The 15,689-nt window shown below is 45.7% G+C and overlaps 1 protein-coding gene across 2 annotated transcripts in view; it reads left to right on the top strand.

Annotated features, from left to right (window-relative positions):
- Kif5c (kinesin family member 5C) overlaps positions 1-15,689 on the top strand; it is a 134,364-nt gene that overhangs the window by 117,810 nt on the left and 865 nt on the right. For both annotated transcript variants that reach the window (XM_035446810.1, XM_035446811.1), the window contains 5 exons: positions 1,105-1,206; positions 1,405-1,465; positions 6,032-6,103; positions 8,424-8,528; positions 15,120-15,336. In XM_035446810.1, the coding sequence (XP_035302701.1) occupies positions 1,105-1,206; positions 1,405-1,465; positions 6,032-6,103; positions 8,424-8,528; positions 15,120-15,336 (557 nt within the window). The remainder of the gene's footprint in view (positions 1-1,104; positions 1,207-1,404; positions 1,466-6,031; positions 6,104-8,423; positions 8,529-15,119; positions 15,337-15,689) is intronic.

Below are 15,689 nucleotides of genomic sequence, written 5' to 3'. Positions count from 1 at the left end.
CTTTTTATTCCTCCCTCCCTCCCTTCCCTCCCTCCCTCCCTCCCTCCCTCCCTCCTCCCTCCCTCCCTCCCTCCTTCCTTCCTTCTTTCCTTCCTTCCTTCCTTTTGGTTTTGTTTTTCAAGATAGGGTTTCTCTGTGTATCACTGGAAGTCCTGGAACTTGCTTTGTAGAGCAGACTGGCCTTGAATTTAGAGAGATTCTTCTGCCTCTGCCTTTGCCTCCCAAGTATGGGGACTACAGACATGCATCCCCAGGACCAGCTCAGCTTGCTTTCTCTCTTTCTCTCTCTCTCTCTCTCTCTGTCTTTCTTTCTTTCTTTCTTTCTTTCTTTCTTTCTTTCTTTCTTTCTTTCTTTCTTTTTGTTTTTTGAGACAGGGTTTCTCTGTGTAGCTTTGGAGCCTATCCTGGCACTCGCTCTGGAGACCAGGCTGGCCTCGAACTCACAGAGATCCGCCTGCCTCTGCCTCCTGAGTGCTGGGATTAAAGGCGTTCACCACCAACGCCCGGCTCATTCTTTAGCTCATGTCATGTTGACATAAATCTGACCAGAACAGTCCCCAACCAGATGATGATTTTCTGTCTGCACAAAGCTCTTCATAACACCTGTCCCAACATCCCACAGACCTGGGGCTGCCCCCATAGCAGTTGCTGTCCTTGGAAGACAGCTTCAGATATGGGAGGGGGGGCGTGGACAGGGTCTTGTAACCACTGGGTGGTTACAGAAGCAGAGTTTGTGAAATGGAACACCCTCTCTCTCTCTCTCTCTCTCTCTCTCTCTCTCTCTCTCTCTCTCTCTCCAAGCATCATCCCTTTCCCAATGTCATTATTTCCCCCACAGAAGCCCTTCCACACAAACAAACTATAAATACACCCTCAAAGCCTTTGTTTCATTTCATGCTTTCTAGCTGCTCCCCAGAAATTAGTTTTTACTTGGGCAGAGAAGAAGCTGTGAGCTTGTTCTCTGATCCCCCCCCCCAAAATCCTCCCGAATTGCTCCCTTTATTGCACGGAACTAATGGGGCTGGAACAGACCCAGGGCTTTAGGCGGATGACTCAGAAGTTCAAGCTGATCGGGAATATATTGCTTTTTCCTCTCAATTTCAGCTTGAACCAGAAACTGCAACTGGAACAGGAGAGGCTGAGCTCTGATTATAACAAGCTGAAAATAGAGGACCAGGAGAGAGAAGTGAAACTGGAGAAGCTCCTGTGAGTGCCTCAGCATCCCCACTTTTCATCCCTGGGAGGGCCTAAGAAATGGCCTTTGTGCCGAAGGCCCAATTTGTTTAAAGCAGCATAGGCTTTGTCTGTTCTTTGGTTAGCCTTGTTTATTTGCCTCAGGTGCAAACTGCATCTGCACCATTCTGGTTCTCCCTGGGTGACTCATGGTTCCTTTCTGACTCTCAGGTTGCTCAATGATAAAAGGGACCAAGCCAGGGAGGACCTCAAGGGGCTGGAGGAGACTGTGGTGAGTCAGTGCCCAATTAGTTCACCCCCAGAGGCCTGATTTGTTTGTGATCTACTGAATTATTTATTCTAAAATTTTATCTACGTGCCCCTTTCCTGTATAGCATTTAGACACAAAGAATTCTGTGACAAACTGGCATTTGTAGAATTACTTTTAAGAGAATTAATCCATCAAGTGATTAGTTGGTCATTAGTGTTGTAACCCTGAAATACTTGAATGAGAACTGAACTCCATTGTAAACCACCTCTGCACTTTGGGACACCACTCAACTTTCAGCAGATATATAGCAAGTACCTACGGAGGCTGGCACTTGTCTAGATACTTGGCTATATAAGTGTACAGTGTAGGGAAGTCTTGTCTCTATAAGCTGACCTTGACGAAGGGAGCTGAGGGGAAGGACATTCTGGAAGCAATAACTTGTGGCATGTGGAGGTGACAGCGATGCCAGTGTGTGTCTGGGTGAAAGAAAGTAGAAGACAGGCACAGAGGACAGTGCTGGAGCAGGTGCCTTGGAGGAGGGCCAGACAGAGGAGGAATAGACACCACTTGCCTCTGGGAGGGCTCTGTATCTGAAATTGCTATTGGGTTCCTCTGTGCTGTGCCCACAGCCATTGGCTTCCTCTGCCAGCTTTGGTTTCAGGGGCCACTCAGGATAGCAGCTTGGTCACACTTCACAGCTGTGGCTTATCACATCCATTCTAACATCAGCACAGTTGGGTGAAAATGTGTTTAGGCTTGCACATGTTTAAATTCAGTGCCAGCATCTGAGCCCACTCATGTGTCATGTGAGTTTATGTGGGACAGAGCCCATCCCCACCAAGCCAGAGACTCGGACTGTAGGCATATGGCTAGTCCCATCTGGAACCGAGGCTGCACGCTGACTCCTGGGCCAGGACAAACTGCTCCTCAGAGGAATGAGGACACAAGCCTTGGGGACTGAGGTCACATGCCTGTGCTGACAGGAAGTTGGGCCTTTCAAAGGTGAAGTCTATAGGGAAAGCAGCCACAAAGCCAAGCAGTTGCTTCATGTGCATCATGTCATGCAGTCCGTAACTGGGTGTACTTAGAGCATTGCAGGAGAAGCTTGAACATTGAAATTCTACTCCATTCCTGCCAGCAAGGTTGTGTGCAACTTGGGGATGCTCTCTACTTGTTCCTCCGTGGGTCCCCTCTACCTGTGTGCCCTCGTTTGCCTTCTGTGCCTCTGCCATCCTCACACACAGCCTGCACACGCATTTGCACATACAGATTGTGGGCGTACCACACACTCCACTTTCATGATGTCCTCTGGGCTTGCTTGGCTGCACGCCCTGATTGTCCCTATAACGCTCATGTATATTCCCGTACACTCACACACATCTGCAACTCACTAATGGTTTTTCTCATCCTAACATAGTTTGCTCGCTTACACAAGTTGTGACATACTTTAAACTCACGCTTGCTTGCCTTTTCTCATGCTTCCTCTCAACACCTACAGACCAGCATGCACAGATGCTCAGTAAACTCGGATGTATCCACAAGACGTCACAGTCACAGCTCACACTCATGCTGACTCATGCAAGTCACTCTCACGCCCCCCCCCCACACATCCCTCTCATTCCCCAACTCACATCCAGACTTATTTGCACACTCGCATGCTTTCTTGTTCCTCTGCCTGTGAACATGATAAAGGACTCTCCTTTGCCTTTTTGGGTGCTTGGATATGTATTAAATGGCATGTTTTCTCAGTAGCCTCCATTATCTTCTCAATTATTCTCTCTCCTTCCCTCCCACAGCTCATCTCCTTAGTAATCTGGCTGCGCCTACACACACACACTCTCAAAGGCTGCCCTCTACTTAACACACACATCCTTCTGTCCCCCACACAAGGGCAGACCCAGTAACATGGTGGTTCCTTTTCCTCTTCCCCTCACCATTCCCACGCCCCCTTCCTTAAATCCAGGACTAGATTCCTACAGCGCTGCTGTTTTAGACTCGAATGTTTGTCCTCCGCTTTGGATTCTTCCCAAGCTGAGCTGTAAATAGGCTTCAAAGACAGGTCTTGGTGTCCTTGGCTGTCATTTGGTTCTCAAGACACCCCCCACCCTGCCCCGCACAAGTCTGCCCTGCCGCCTGAATGTTGTGGGGAGGGGTAGGTGCTGTCTGCAGATTACACTCTGGGAATCTCACTGCAGACTGGCTATGCATGAGGCTCTTTGGCTCAAGGCAGTACACTGACCACTCCCTCTCCATCTCACTTCATGCAATACTGACCACCTCTCTAGTTCTGGCCTCACCATCCACCACGATAGGAAGCTTAGCCTCAAGCTCTTATATGGAGTGTGGAAGCCTGTGATGGGAAGAGACCTGAGGGAAGCTGGAGGGTGGAGGAATAATTATGAATGTGATGGAGGAAAGAGCATTGGGGCAAGAAGCCAAGTGACAGCTGCCAAAGCAGCATTGTACATCAGTGTAGCGGTGTAAACCACCTTAAATGCCTTTGGTGGCCCCTGCAAAACTGTTAGAAATGAAAGGGGCCAGCTCAGAACTCTTAGGTGGTATTTATATCCCAAGGAAAGGCCTGGCTTTTGGGCAGGGTGTCAAACCTTGCCTCCCTTTTGTGTGGTGGTGTTTTTCACCAGAAAATGTTAACTGTGATCACATGATCACAGTGTAAGCAGAAAAAGAGATCTGGCGCATAGACGGGGAGGGGGGGCATGCAGGACATTTGTAAACATTAAGGGATTCTGGGACTGAGCTCCTTCTGCAGGGGTGGAGGGCAGCCTGGATCATGGTGAGCAATGCACTGCACTCCTTTTCCTATGCTGTGAGGCGGCTCACTTGCAGATGGTACTGTGCACACATTATTTATAATACTAGACCTGTTTGGCTTCCTGCAGAAAGCAATTTACCTCATCCAAGGATGCAATTGACTTCAGGTGCTCCTTATTTCAACACAAAATTGGACCTAATAATAAGGCCTTAAATTAACAGAATTGTATTTCAAGAAACTGTGTTTCCTTAACTCTGGGTCTTGTTCCTACATTTTTAATTTGAGCATTCATCCCCTGACATCCTATCCATTTATATAGATAAAAACTTTTAAAAGATTCTCTGTCTACTTCTCACTTATAAAGAAATAATTTACATGAAACTAGCATCTCTTGTAGAAAACACATGAAGAACCGGGCTGGAAAGATGACTCAGTAGTTAAGAGCACTTACTACTTTTGTAGAGGACCTGAGTTCAGTTCTCATGTAAGGCAGCTCATAACCACCTATAATCTCTGCCCCAGAGGATTCAATGCCTTCTTCTCAAACCTTCCAGCACTTTGTTCATATACATATGTGCATGTGCTCGTGTGGATTATTTTCTATGAACACCTAAGAATATAAGTGATGAGACAAGGGCCTGAACCAAACCTGGTAGTCTTTCATAACAAAACCAGAAAATCAAAACAGTTGCTTCTATTCAAGTCTTAGTCTACATATGCATGTACATGTGCGCACGCAAACACACACACACACACACACACACACACACACACACACACCCCTTGAAGAGGATAGATGAGGTGCACAATATTAATCTGAGCATGTGAGAGACAGAGACAGTGGAATCTATGAGTTTGAGGCCATCCTGGTCTAATTGATGAATTCAAGGCCAACCAGAGCTACAGAAATTAAGACCCTTTCTAATATATATGATATATATTACATATATATCGTGTGTGTGTGTGTGTGTGTGTGTGTGTGTGTGTGTGTGTGTGTGTGTGTGATATTCTTATATTCATAGAAAATAATCCAAACTGAAAAAGGAAATTGCCAGCTCTTGGGCTATGAACTCATTGTGGTCCAGAAACCTTCCTAAAGGCTTTCTAGATCTTCTTGTTTAGTCTTGATGAGAGTGAGTCAAATTATCTTCATCTTCATATTAAAAATGATAAAACACATAAGAAGTTCAGGTGTTGGCCCAGGGTCACCAGATGGAGAGTCTGAGAACTGCCTCATCTATGAGCTGCTGATATGAGGAAAACATACTGTGGATTGGGCCAGTAGTGGGCACAGAATCATGGAAAATGCCAGTAGTGGGCACAGAATCATGGATAATGCCAGTAGTGGGCACAGAATCATGGAAAATGCCAGTAGTGGGCACAGAATCATGGGAATTGCCTGTAGTAGGTGCAGAATCATGGGAAGTGACAGCCAGTTTGAGTGAGAGTAGTCATGGTTACCCTTTAATTTAGCTTGTTGGTATGACATGTTATATTTATGTGGGAAGTAAAGCAGACCCCCCCACCCCCCATTCTGGCAGGAAGTTTTGTTTGGCTCCCTTGAGAGCAGAGGAGAGGAGCTGGCTTACAGGCAGTAGTTGGAGTCCCCAGGATCCTGCACCATGATTGTGCTCCTGATAGCAGTGTAAGTTGAAGAATAGGCAAGACACAGGCAATACCATGACACTAACAATGTCAATGGCAGCTCCTGCAACACAGTGGTGATGTCAGGGGAGTTAAGGACCTGTAGAGCAAGTGCAATGCCAGTTCAGTCCATCACCTCACTGATGCTGCATGTGAAATATCTCCTCCAGTCTAGAGAACTCCAGACCCTTCATAACCTGCGCAAACTCTTCGTCCAGGATTTGACCACCCGGGTGAAAAAGGTGAGTTCTGTCATTTCTGAACAGGTTGAGGAAAAAAATTGACCATGAGGTGTCATCTCCAGTTGAAATTCACTTGCTCAAATTAAGGCTGGTTATGCTAATAAATTAATTACCTCATGCCAGAGAATATTATTAAAAGAATGTGCTGGGGGCTGAAATTACTTGGGAATATTTTACCATCTGATTTTCCTTCTTTGTAAAAGGAAGTTATTATGCTGTCCCTGGCTGGCCTTTATTTAAAATGACATATATCTGTCTGTCCCCTGCTGTGTGGAGGTCACTGTTTTGGGTCAGAAAAGTCTGGAACATTGTTGTCAGAAGATGACAGCATGGTCTCCTAGTCTACAGAAGTGAGATGGCCAGAGCCTCATGTTTGTCTAGGCAGTTAGTGAGGTGCATTAGTATTGTACCTGTTTATCCCAGCATCTGTACAGTGGGGTTCCTGCATGCTCTGGATTGCAGGTGCGAATCTAGGCTTGGATGTGATTGAAGACGGAAAGAGTCAGATGTAATTCTGCAAGCTCTCAAAAGCCTGGTGATCTTAGGGAGTCTCCATGTTGGTGACTCAATAGGTCAGCTCAGAAATTAAAGAAGACATGAAATCAGGGTGTAATGGACAAGGGGCAGGGGCTCATGGAAGGGGCATGAGAAGATCGAAGAAAGGAATTATGAGAAGCATGTGCAAATGTTTAGTAAAGGTGTATGCATGTTCGAGTGTGCGTACATGTTTATGTACTCGTACACATGGGTATGCTTGAAGACGCAAAGGAGGAAAAGCCAAACACAGTGAAAAGGGAGCAGCTGCTAGAAGCAGGTCTGAGGACAGAATTTACAGCACAAATGGATATGCTACTTTGTAAAGAGAAGGCACTGAGTTTTCCAGAGGTCAGAGAGAGTCAAGCTGGAACATTTGCAGGAAGCCCCTGGACAGCGAAAGAGGCTATATCTGATGGCTGGTGTCCTCAGTGGAGGAGGGAAGAGAATGAAGAGCTGGGTGGGGCGGGGTCGGGGGGCAGGTGAGAGAAGATTCAGCTAGATGTGGATGGAATCAACCAGGGATGAGTAAGTGGGTTGCTGGGCAGTGGTGTGTGTGCCCGACAGAAAACAGTTGGCATGCACCTGTGGCAGCCTGGCTTTACAAGTTGGAATCTTGGTAATGCAAATATTGGAGGCAGAGAATCATGAGAAATTTTCAAAGCCCGAAATGGCAGTGGTCAGTCCACTGTATGATGACCACAGTTTTCAAAACGCATGTTAACTTGGGGGCTGCACCAGATAGGAGAATGAGGTCAATGTAGATGTGATGGACAGACTGGACAGAAAGGACACCTGAAGAAGACCTCTGTCCCTGGGGGGGAGTGGGGTGCTAGTCAGAGAAAGGGTTAAGAGGAGGACACCAGAATCCCCGGTTTCATTGTATAAAACTTCCTAAGGATGACCTGTTTTTAGACTTTCAGCCTGTGAGCCTCTGGCAGCTACATTGACATCACCTGGGAATTTTTTAAAATGCATAATACACCCCCAGATCTGAGGAATCCGAGATGGGAATGGGCTCAGCAATCTGAGTTTTAATAAATGTCCCGGGGGTCTTGGTGTATATTCCTGTTTGAGAGCATGTGTTTTGGCCTGAATTGATGATGGAAACCATTACCCTTCTGGAGAAGGATTGTTTCTTCCATTGTTGCACCAGACAGACATGTTTTGCTATTTTTGAACTTAGGTTGTGTTTGCACATGTATTTTAATTTATCTGTGCCACCTTGCTTGTCAAGAGTGTGGTGTTGTTGCCAATTTCAAGATCTGATAAATCTGAAGGATTTTCCCAGCACCTGGGTGCTATGACAGGACTGAGACTGACTCACGGATGAATCGCATAGCATTGGGTGTTTAAGAGACAAGCAGAAGCCATTAGGATTTCCCAGTGGCAACGACAACTCTGGCTGACAGGTGTGGCAATTTCTTGTCTGGTCCTGATGGCTAAGCTAAACTTGAGTCTTAATTTCACACTGGTTCTTCTCAATGAGTTGTGAGCTCATTCTTTTTGAAAAGAAAAATCTCTTTACCTGCATTTCATTAAAGAGAAATGTGTGCAGTTCACAAAAGCAGATCTGACGGTATTCTTAGTCCAGCACTCCAACAAGCCAAGGAAATTTGTCGGGAAGACCAGGGAGTGGAAACTTTTACAGCTTCTCTTTATTTTCACTTTCAGACTGTCTTTTATTGGGATTGGGGATTTTTCCTTTTCAAGAGCTTTAATCTTGAACACTGGGTAGGTGAGTGGGGTGACGGGTCGTGCCACTAACTGTCATGTGTGGATACAGAGTGTGGAGTTGGACAGCGATGATGCAGGGGGTAGCGCCGCCCAGAAGCAGAAGATCTCCTTCCTGGAGAATAACCTGGAGCAGCTTACCAAGGTGCACAAGCAGGTGGGTGAGCTCACTGTATCCCAGCCCCAACCCCTGCTGTTCCCTAGGCTAAGCCTTGGTTGTTTGGCTGCACCATAGAACGGTTCTGGTATTGGATGTCTGTGCATGGTCAGAGAACATGGGTGCTGGAAGGAATGCAAGTCCTACAAAATCTCTGACTCTTGGTCAGGAATGGTGGCATGTACCTGTATTCCTGGCTACCAATTAGGTGGGAGGATCACTTAAGTTTTTGTTTTTTGTTGTTGTTTTTTAAAGATTTATTTATTTATTATGTATACAATGTTCTGCCTGCTTTTATGCCAGTACACCTGAAGAGGGCACCAGCTCATTATAGATGGCTGTGAGCCACCATGTGGTTTCTGGGAATTGAACTCTGACCACTGGAAGGGCAGCCAGTGCTCTTCACCTTTGAGCCATCTCTCCATCCCAGCCCTCCCCCCTTAAGTTTTTAATACCAGCCTGGGCACCATTGTAAGACCCTGTCTCAAAGTGACAACAAGATGGTAGGTAGGTCTAGGAGGAGCTAGGGTAAGGAAGGAAAGCATGGATTCCATTCAAATACATTGTAAAAATTCTGAAAGAATTAATAAACCAAACAGAAAAAAAAAAAAGCCCATGCCTTTGGCCTTCAGTGACTTCCTTTATATATGGAAAACTTCCTTTGGCGAATAAGATGGCTTCTTACATAGCTGTGTGTTGCCATGCTTGATGAGTCCAGTTCCCAGAACCCATACTGTAGAGGGAGAAAACTCACTTCCATAAGATGTCCTCTGACCTCTGCACGTGTACCATAGAACACAAGTGCCTGCACACATACAAAACAAGACCACACACACACACACACACACACACACACACACACACACACACACACACACACACACACACACACAGGAATGAGACTTTCTTTGATGGGATCCAGTTATATGCAATCTGTTTATAGAGAATGAAAGGGGAACTCTCTGGTGCTTGGAGTGAGTAAAGTGTTGAGCCTTGTGTTTCCATCCTGCTTTCATTCCACTCTTGGATATTGACTGGCCATGTGCTCTCCCATGATGTCTCTGAGGCACCTCTGTAGAACAAAAGTCTCCACTGAGTGCATGTGCTGAGCGAGCTGGTTCAGGTCCCTTATTTTACTGCCAAGGAGACATTACTTTGCCCCACAGATGGTATGGACGTTTGAATGGGAATGGCTCCTGTAGGCTCATATATTTGAATCCCTAGTCCCTTGAGAGGGGCACTATTTGAAAGGATTAGAAGGATTAGAGGTGTGACCTTGTTGGTGAAGGTGTGGCTTTGTTGAAGGAAATGTGTCACTAGAGGTGGGCTTTGAGCTTTCAAAATCCCATTCCAGGCCCAGGCTTTCTTTTTGCCGCCTGTGGATCAGGATGTAGAACTCTCAGATACTTCTCTATCACCATGTCTGCCTGTATGTTATCATGCCCTCAACAGTGATGATAATGGACTAGCATCTGAAGCTTTAAGAAAGCCCCAGTTAAACACTGTCTTTTTTAAGAGTTGCACTGGTCCTGGTGGCTCTTCACAGGAATAGAATAGTGACTAAGACAGGTGGGAACCAGCAACTTGAGCTCTGTTGTTCTCATCCTGTCTTGGCCATCTTGGGTGTCCCTTAGGATCATTGCCCTGACATCTGTCCAGAGTGACAGAGAGGAATAAGCATGCCCAGTAAACCAATAACCTAGGCAGGCCATTTGCCTCCCTTCCTTTCTGTAAATGCCAGCATGTCTGTGACTCTTTCTCTCTTAGGGTATGGTATGGGGTACATATGGTCTAACTCTTTGGGCCAGATGACTAAGGGCATGCCACTTCTCTTTGATTTGTGAGGTTTGTTTCCGTAGAGCTGTTGATGACATTTCCCCAGAGAGAGGATGGGAGATCAACATAGTGAAATCATTCAAGCAAATTGATAATGAGAAATACAGAAGCAAAGACTGCCAGGCATCTTGAGATCTGGCTGTGCAACTCATTATTTTATTCATGAATTCAAGGAATATTTATTAAAAGCCAAGTCTGCCAGGCATGGAGCTGCTGCTGGCATAAGCAAAATAGGTCAGAGCAGCAGCAGCTTGCTCTGATGCCTTTTCTCATTTTTGATCCTTTCTCTGATCCATCTGGATTCCAGCAATTGTAACTGGAGATTAAAGTGCAGAACCCTGGGCTCTGCCAGTGCCATCAAGCTAGGTTGGGCGGGTCCCATGCAAGACGATCTGCAGTACTGCAGCCTGTCCTTTATCGTGACTGTCCTCATCTTGGGGTGGTATGTCCTGCAAACTTGCCTGCTACTTGGGGATAATGTCAGTCCCTTGCCACAAAGGTATTTATGGATTGGTCCTGCTGTTCTTGGAACCTAAGGTAATTCAAGAGAAAAAGAAAGGACAATGACTTCTCTGTGGGCCTTCAACCTTGAAGGGGGATGAGAGGTTGGGTAGGGGTTCGGTGTGTGTGTGGGGCGTCCAGCAGGGATCTGATCCAAAGAGAAGAGACAGAAATAAAATCATGGCAGACACTCATCCTGCTTTTTCAGTGCCCTGTGGACCTGTAGAACTTTCTTTTCTCCTTCTTCTGACTAAATACCGACAAGATTCGACTTTAGGGCAAACAGATGTGTTCTACATCATGGTTTGAAAGTACAATCCATCATAGCAAGAGATGCATGGAGGCAGGATTGGTTAACAGTTGTGGGGGATTACTTGAGTTTTTAGGGCGTAAGCCCAGACGTCTGGAGTCCTAACTCAGCCAGTGTCATCAGTAATACCAACTAAAATGATGAGCCACAGTGAAAAGCAGAGAAATATTTAACCAGTGTGGTCACATTGGGAAGAGGGCAAACAAGGAGGTCCAATGAGCCTCCCCTGCCCATTCATCTATACTTACATGAGGTTTAGGTTTAATCAAGGGCAAGAGAGATGTATAACTAAGCCGCCGTAATCAAGGTGCAGCCCTGCCCATCGTCACATTATTGTCTTTTGTCTCTCTTTCTGGTATGTCTTACAAATTGTTCAAACCATATGAAATCTTTTCCTGAGGAACAAGATCCTCCTCTGGCTGACATCAAGACTTCAGCCTTTCTACTTTGCCAGCATGAAATTTCTGGGGAACTTTCAATTCCTTGGGGATCATTGTCTCAATAGTCTGGTAACCAATGAAAGGGACACAAGTATCTCTCTGTAGAAGGTCTTCCCTCCTGCCAGGTTGGCTACAGTGGAAGGAATCTTCTCACAAATCAGGCAGATCAAGAGACAGAAAGTCAAATGCTGGGGTTCATCAGGCCCTCTCTCTTTTTAAAATTTTTTTCCTCACTCCAGCCCCTTAGAGGGGTATGATGCCCACCAGTCAGGGTGGAACTTCCCACCTTAGTTAAATTTCTGGAAATTATCAAAGCTATTCCTGGAGCTGTGATCATAAAGACAGTCAAGTTGACAATTACGCACCATCAGTCCACTCCCTGTCAACCGAACACCCAAAAAGATCAATTTTATTTTATTTTTAATTTATTTTTATATTTTATGTGTGTGTGTGTGAGTGTTTGGCTTGTATGTATGCCTGTGCACTATGTACATGCCTGGTGCCCAAAGAGGCCAGAAGAGGATGCCAGATTCCCTGAAACTGGAGTTCCAGTCAGTTGTGAGCCACTGTGGATGTTGGGAATCAAACCTGGTTTTCTGCAAGAACAAGTCTTCTTAACCACTGAGCTATCTCTCTCCAGCCCCTTGATCATATTTAAACCAAAACATTATACCTTGGTCCTTAAAGATTCATAGCAATCAGCTAGGTAGGCGTGGTGGCACACACCTTTAGTCTCACTCACAGGTGGAGCTCTGTGAGTTCCAGGCCAGCCCCATCTACAAAGCAAGTTCCAGGACAGCCAGGACTGTTACACAGAGAAACCCTGTCTCAAAAAGCAAAACATATTAAAAAACCAAAAAGATTCATAGCCATCTTTTTTTAATTTATTTTTTATTTTGTATGCACTGGTGTTTTGCCTGCATGTATGTCTGAGTGAGGGTCTCAGAATTTGGAGTTACAGACAGTTGTGAGCTGCCATGTGGGTGCTGAAAATTGATCCCAGGTCCTTTGGAAGAGCACTCTTAACCACTGAGACGTCTCTCTAGCCCTATTTCATAGCCATCTTATGATGCAAAATGCATTTAGTTCATCTCCAGGAGTCCTTAAGTCTTACCAACATTAACATTTTTTTCAAAGCCCAAGTTCAGAGTCTGCTCTGAGACTAAAGGTAACATTTTAACTGTAAGTACCTGCATGGGGAAAAACAAAACATTTCCAAAAGGAAGGAACAAGGGAATAGCATAAAAAGATTGGACCAAACCAACTTAGAAATGAACCAGAGCAAACACCAATCCCTGCAGCTCCATACCTAACATCTTGACTTGTGATAGCATCATCTATGCTCTAGTGAGCTTCATAGCCCCATGCCTCAGGTTCTGTTGCCATGGCTACCTGTGGCCTCTCTCTTGGGCTGGCTCTACTCGGTACCTGCACATTTGTAGATTTCCACATCCTGGTGTCCTCGTTGCAGCTTGGGCCGTACACTCACTCTTAAGTTCTCTTTAGTGGCCTTTTGGAACACTGGTGTAAGCTTCTATGACAGGTGCCTTCAATTTTAGTATCATGTGAATGGTACAAGTTCTGCTATTCACTCAAAATGTAGTATTGCCCCACTTGGACCACAGCTGTAGTAATCTTTGTGTGTCTTCCAGGCTGAACCTGAGAAAACACTTCCTGGGTGGCCCTATGTGAGCAGTATGCCCTAGAAGCTGTCTTAATTCAAGTACTCTCTTTTCAAAGGAAAGATTTTCAAACCTCTTTGTATTGTTAGGCTTGATCTCATTGGTGGGGTGAGGATCTGTCCTAAAGGCAACTTTTCTACTGTCCCATTTGTAATAATCTTTGAAGTTTCTCCTTAATGGCTTTAGCAATTTAATTTCTTTTAACAGTTATAATCATCCTGTCCATATTGACTTTAAGCTCACTCAGGTGCCTTTCCTTGTCAAATTTCATAGTTTCATACCTTTCTGCTCCTTTTTACCACAAACCTAAGAACAATAAGCAATAGCCATGCCACAGCCTGAATATTATACTACTATGAAATTTCTGTCTCAAATTCACTAGTCCATCACTTTTGAATTTAGCTCTGCTCAAATTTTCAGGGAAGAGATAGAATACAACTAGATTTTTTTTTTCTTTTTGCCAGAATATAACATGAATGGTCTTTAGGTAGGTTCACAACAGAGTCCTTATCACTGCTGGGCCACTTCAGGAGCCCAGCCTTCACTGTCCTCCTTTTTGTAGGCACTCTCCAGACTCCCACCAGAATAGTCCACGACGCCCTGCCCATGGCACTGGAGGGGCCCCCAAACCTGCAGTTCTACTGCAGGGATCTTCCACATTCCCCCCTGGTAAACTGTCCCAAAGCCTGAGAAGAGCAGGCTTCTTACAGTGGTGCCTTCCCATGCTGGGTCCACTTTTCTGTATTTGTTATTGTTTTCATTTCTGTGGCCAAATACCTGACAAGAAGCAGGTCAAGTGAGGAAGGTTTTATTCTATGGATTGAGGGTACAGTCTCTTAGCACAGGAAAAGCGTGATGGTAGAATTGACTTGTAGCTGGGCTAGCAGGAGTTTGCTCACATTTGGGCATTTCAGGAAGCAGAAATGATGAAGACTTCTGCTCATCAGGCTTTCTCCTTCTCCCTTTTCCTCTAACTCGGGACTCCAGCCTATGGGATGGCTCAAACCACACTCTTGATAGGTCTTCCCCCGTGAAACCTCTCTGAGGACATTGCCAGAGAGGTTTGTGATTCTCACCTTGTATGTGATTCTAAATTGGGTCATGTTGACAGTGATGGTTAACCTACCACAGAGCTCAAGTGAAGAGTCAATGCATTTTAGTGGATACAGTTTCTAAGTGATTATCTCACTGTGACCTTTCTGTTTTGTCTGTGCAGCCCCCAAAACTTGGAGTGGCTCAGCTCCTTATAGCAAGTCAGATGGCAGGAAATGGTAGCACTAGCATTGGTACCTACCATCCACCTAGGGTCAGCCTGTTACTTCTTAATTATGAGTCCTAGCTAAAAAGGAGCAAATAGAAGCTCCCCACCCCCACTCCCAGCCCATCTCCTTTGAGCATCTAGATATGTTGCAGGGCTGGGTTTCAACCTGTGCGGATACAGACAGGAAGGTCTTCAGAGAACTTTGGAATGTGCTGATTTGCTGACTTTGAATTTCTCAGCTCATGCACATATCCTAGAGTAATAAATTCCTCACAGCCCCCTCCTTCCACGGTACACACTCAAACAAAAGAGAAAATAAGCCCTCTCCCAGAATAAACATGTCCTGTGGCTGGATATGGCTTCCACTTTTCTCTAGCCCCTCATTACTGTGCCTAGTGAATCAGGGTGACATGGACCATCAAAGACAACCTAGTAGGATAATTGTTCAGCTGCTGAGCAGGCTTGTCTCTCTTCTTGCATGTCTTTGTCCTGCCGGGGACACAGCCTTACTCAAAAGTGGCTTTTTTTTTTTTTTTTTTTTTTTTTTTGTCCCTGCTGCAGCTGGTCCGGGACAATGCAGATCTGCGCTGTGAACTCCCCAAGCTGGAGAAGAGGCTGCGAGCTACTGCTGAGCGTGTCAAGGCCCTGGAGAGTGCACTGAAAGAGGCCAAGGAGAATGCCATGAGGGACCGCAAACGCTACCAGCAGGAGGTGGATCGCATCAAGGAGGCTGTGCGAGCCAAGAACATGGCCAGGAGGGCACATTCGGCTCAGATCGGTATGTGTGTTCCAAAGGTTGGGAGCTACCATGCCTCTTATTTAGGATTTTGTTCATCTGAAAGGATATGCTAGAGCTTGTGGGACTTGGAGTTCCTGGCACCTGGGTGTTCATCCTGGGAAAGCAAGACAGTCAGTCACTACTGTCCTCCTGAATAGCCCTGTGTGGAATGTGTTCTTCAGAACTGTACGCTAAGCCCCACAAGCCAGCTGTGCTGTAGCTTTTGGCTGTAACCAGAGGCACACTCCTGGAACTAGTGTAATATATGAATATTTCTCAGCAGGATCATGAAGGAGACCATCTGTTTGCCTTGGGGAAAGTTTCTTGCAAGCACTGGTTTAGAAATAACTGGA

The sequence above is a fragment of the Cricetulus griseus genome, chromosome 6, assembly GCF_003668045.3.
Source record: "Cricetulus griseus strain 17A/GY chromosome 6, alternate assembly CriGri-PICRH-1.0, whole genome shotgun sequence".
Taxonomy (NCBI): Eukaryota; Metazoa; Chordata; class Mammalia; order Rodentia; family Cricetidae; genus Cricetulus; species Cricetulus griseus.
The sequence above is the reverse complement of the archived record's forward strand: the minus strand, read 5'-3'. Positions and strand labels throughout refer to the sequence as shown.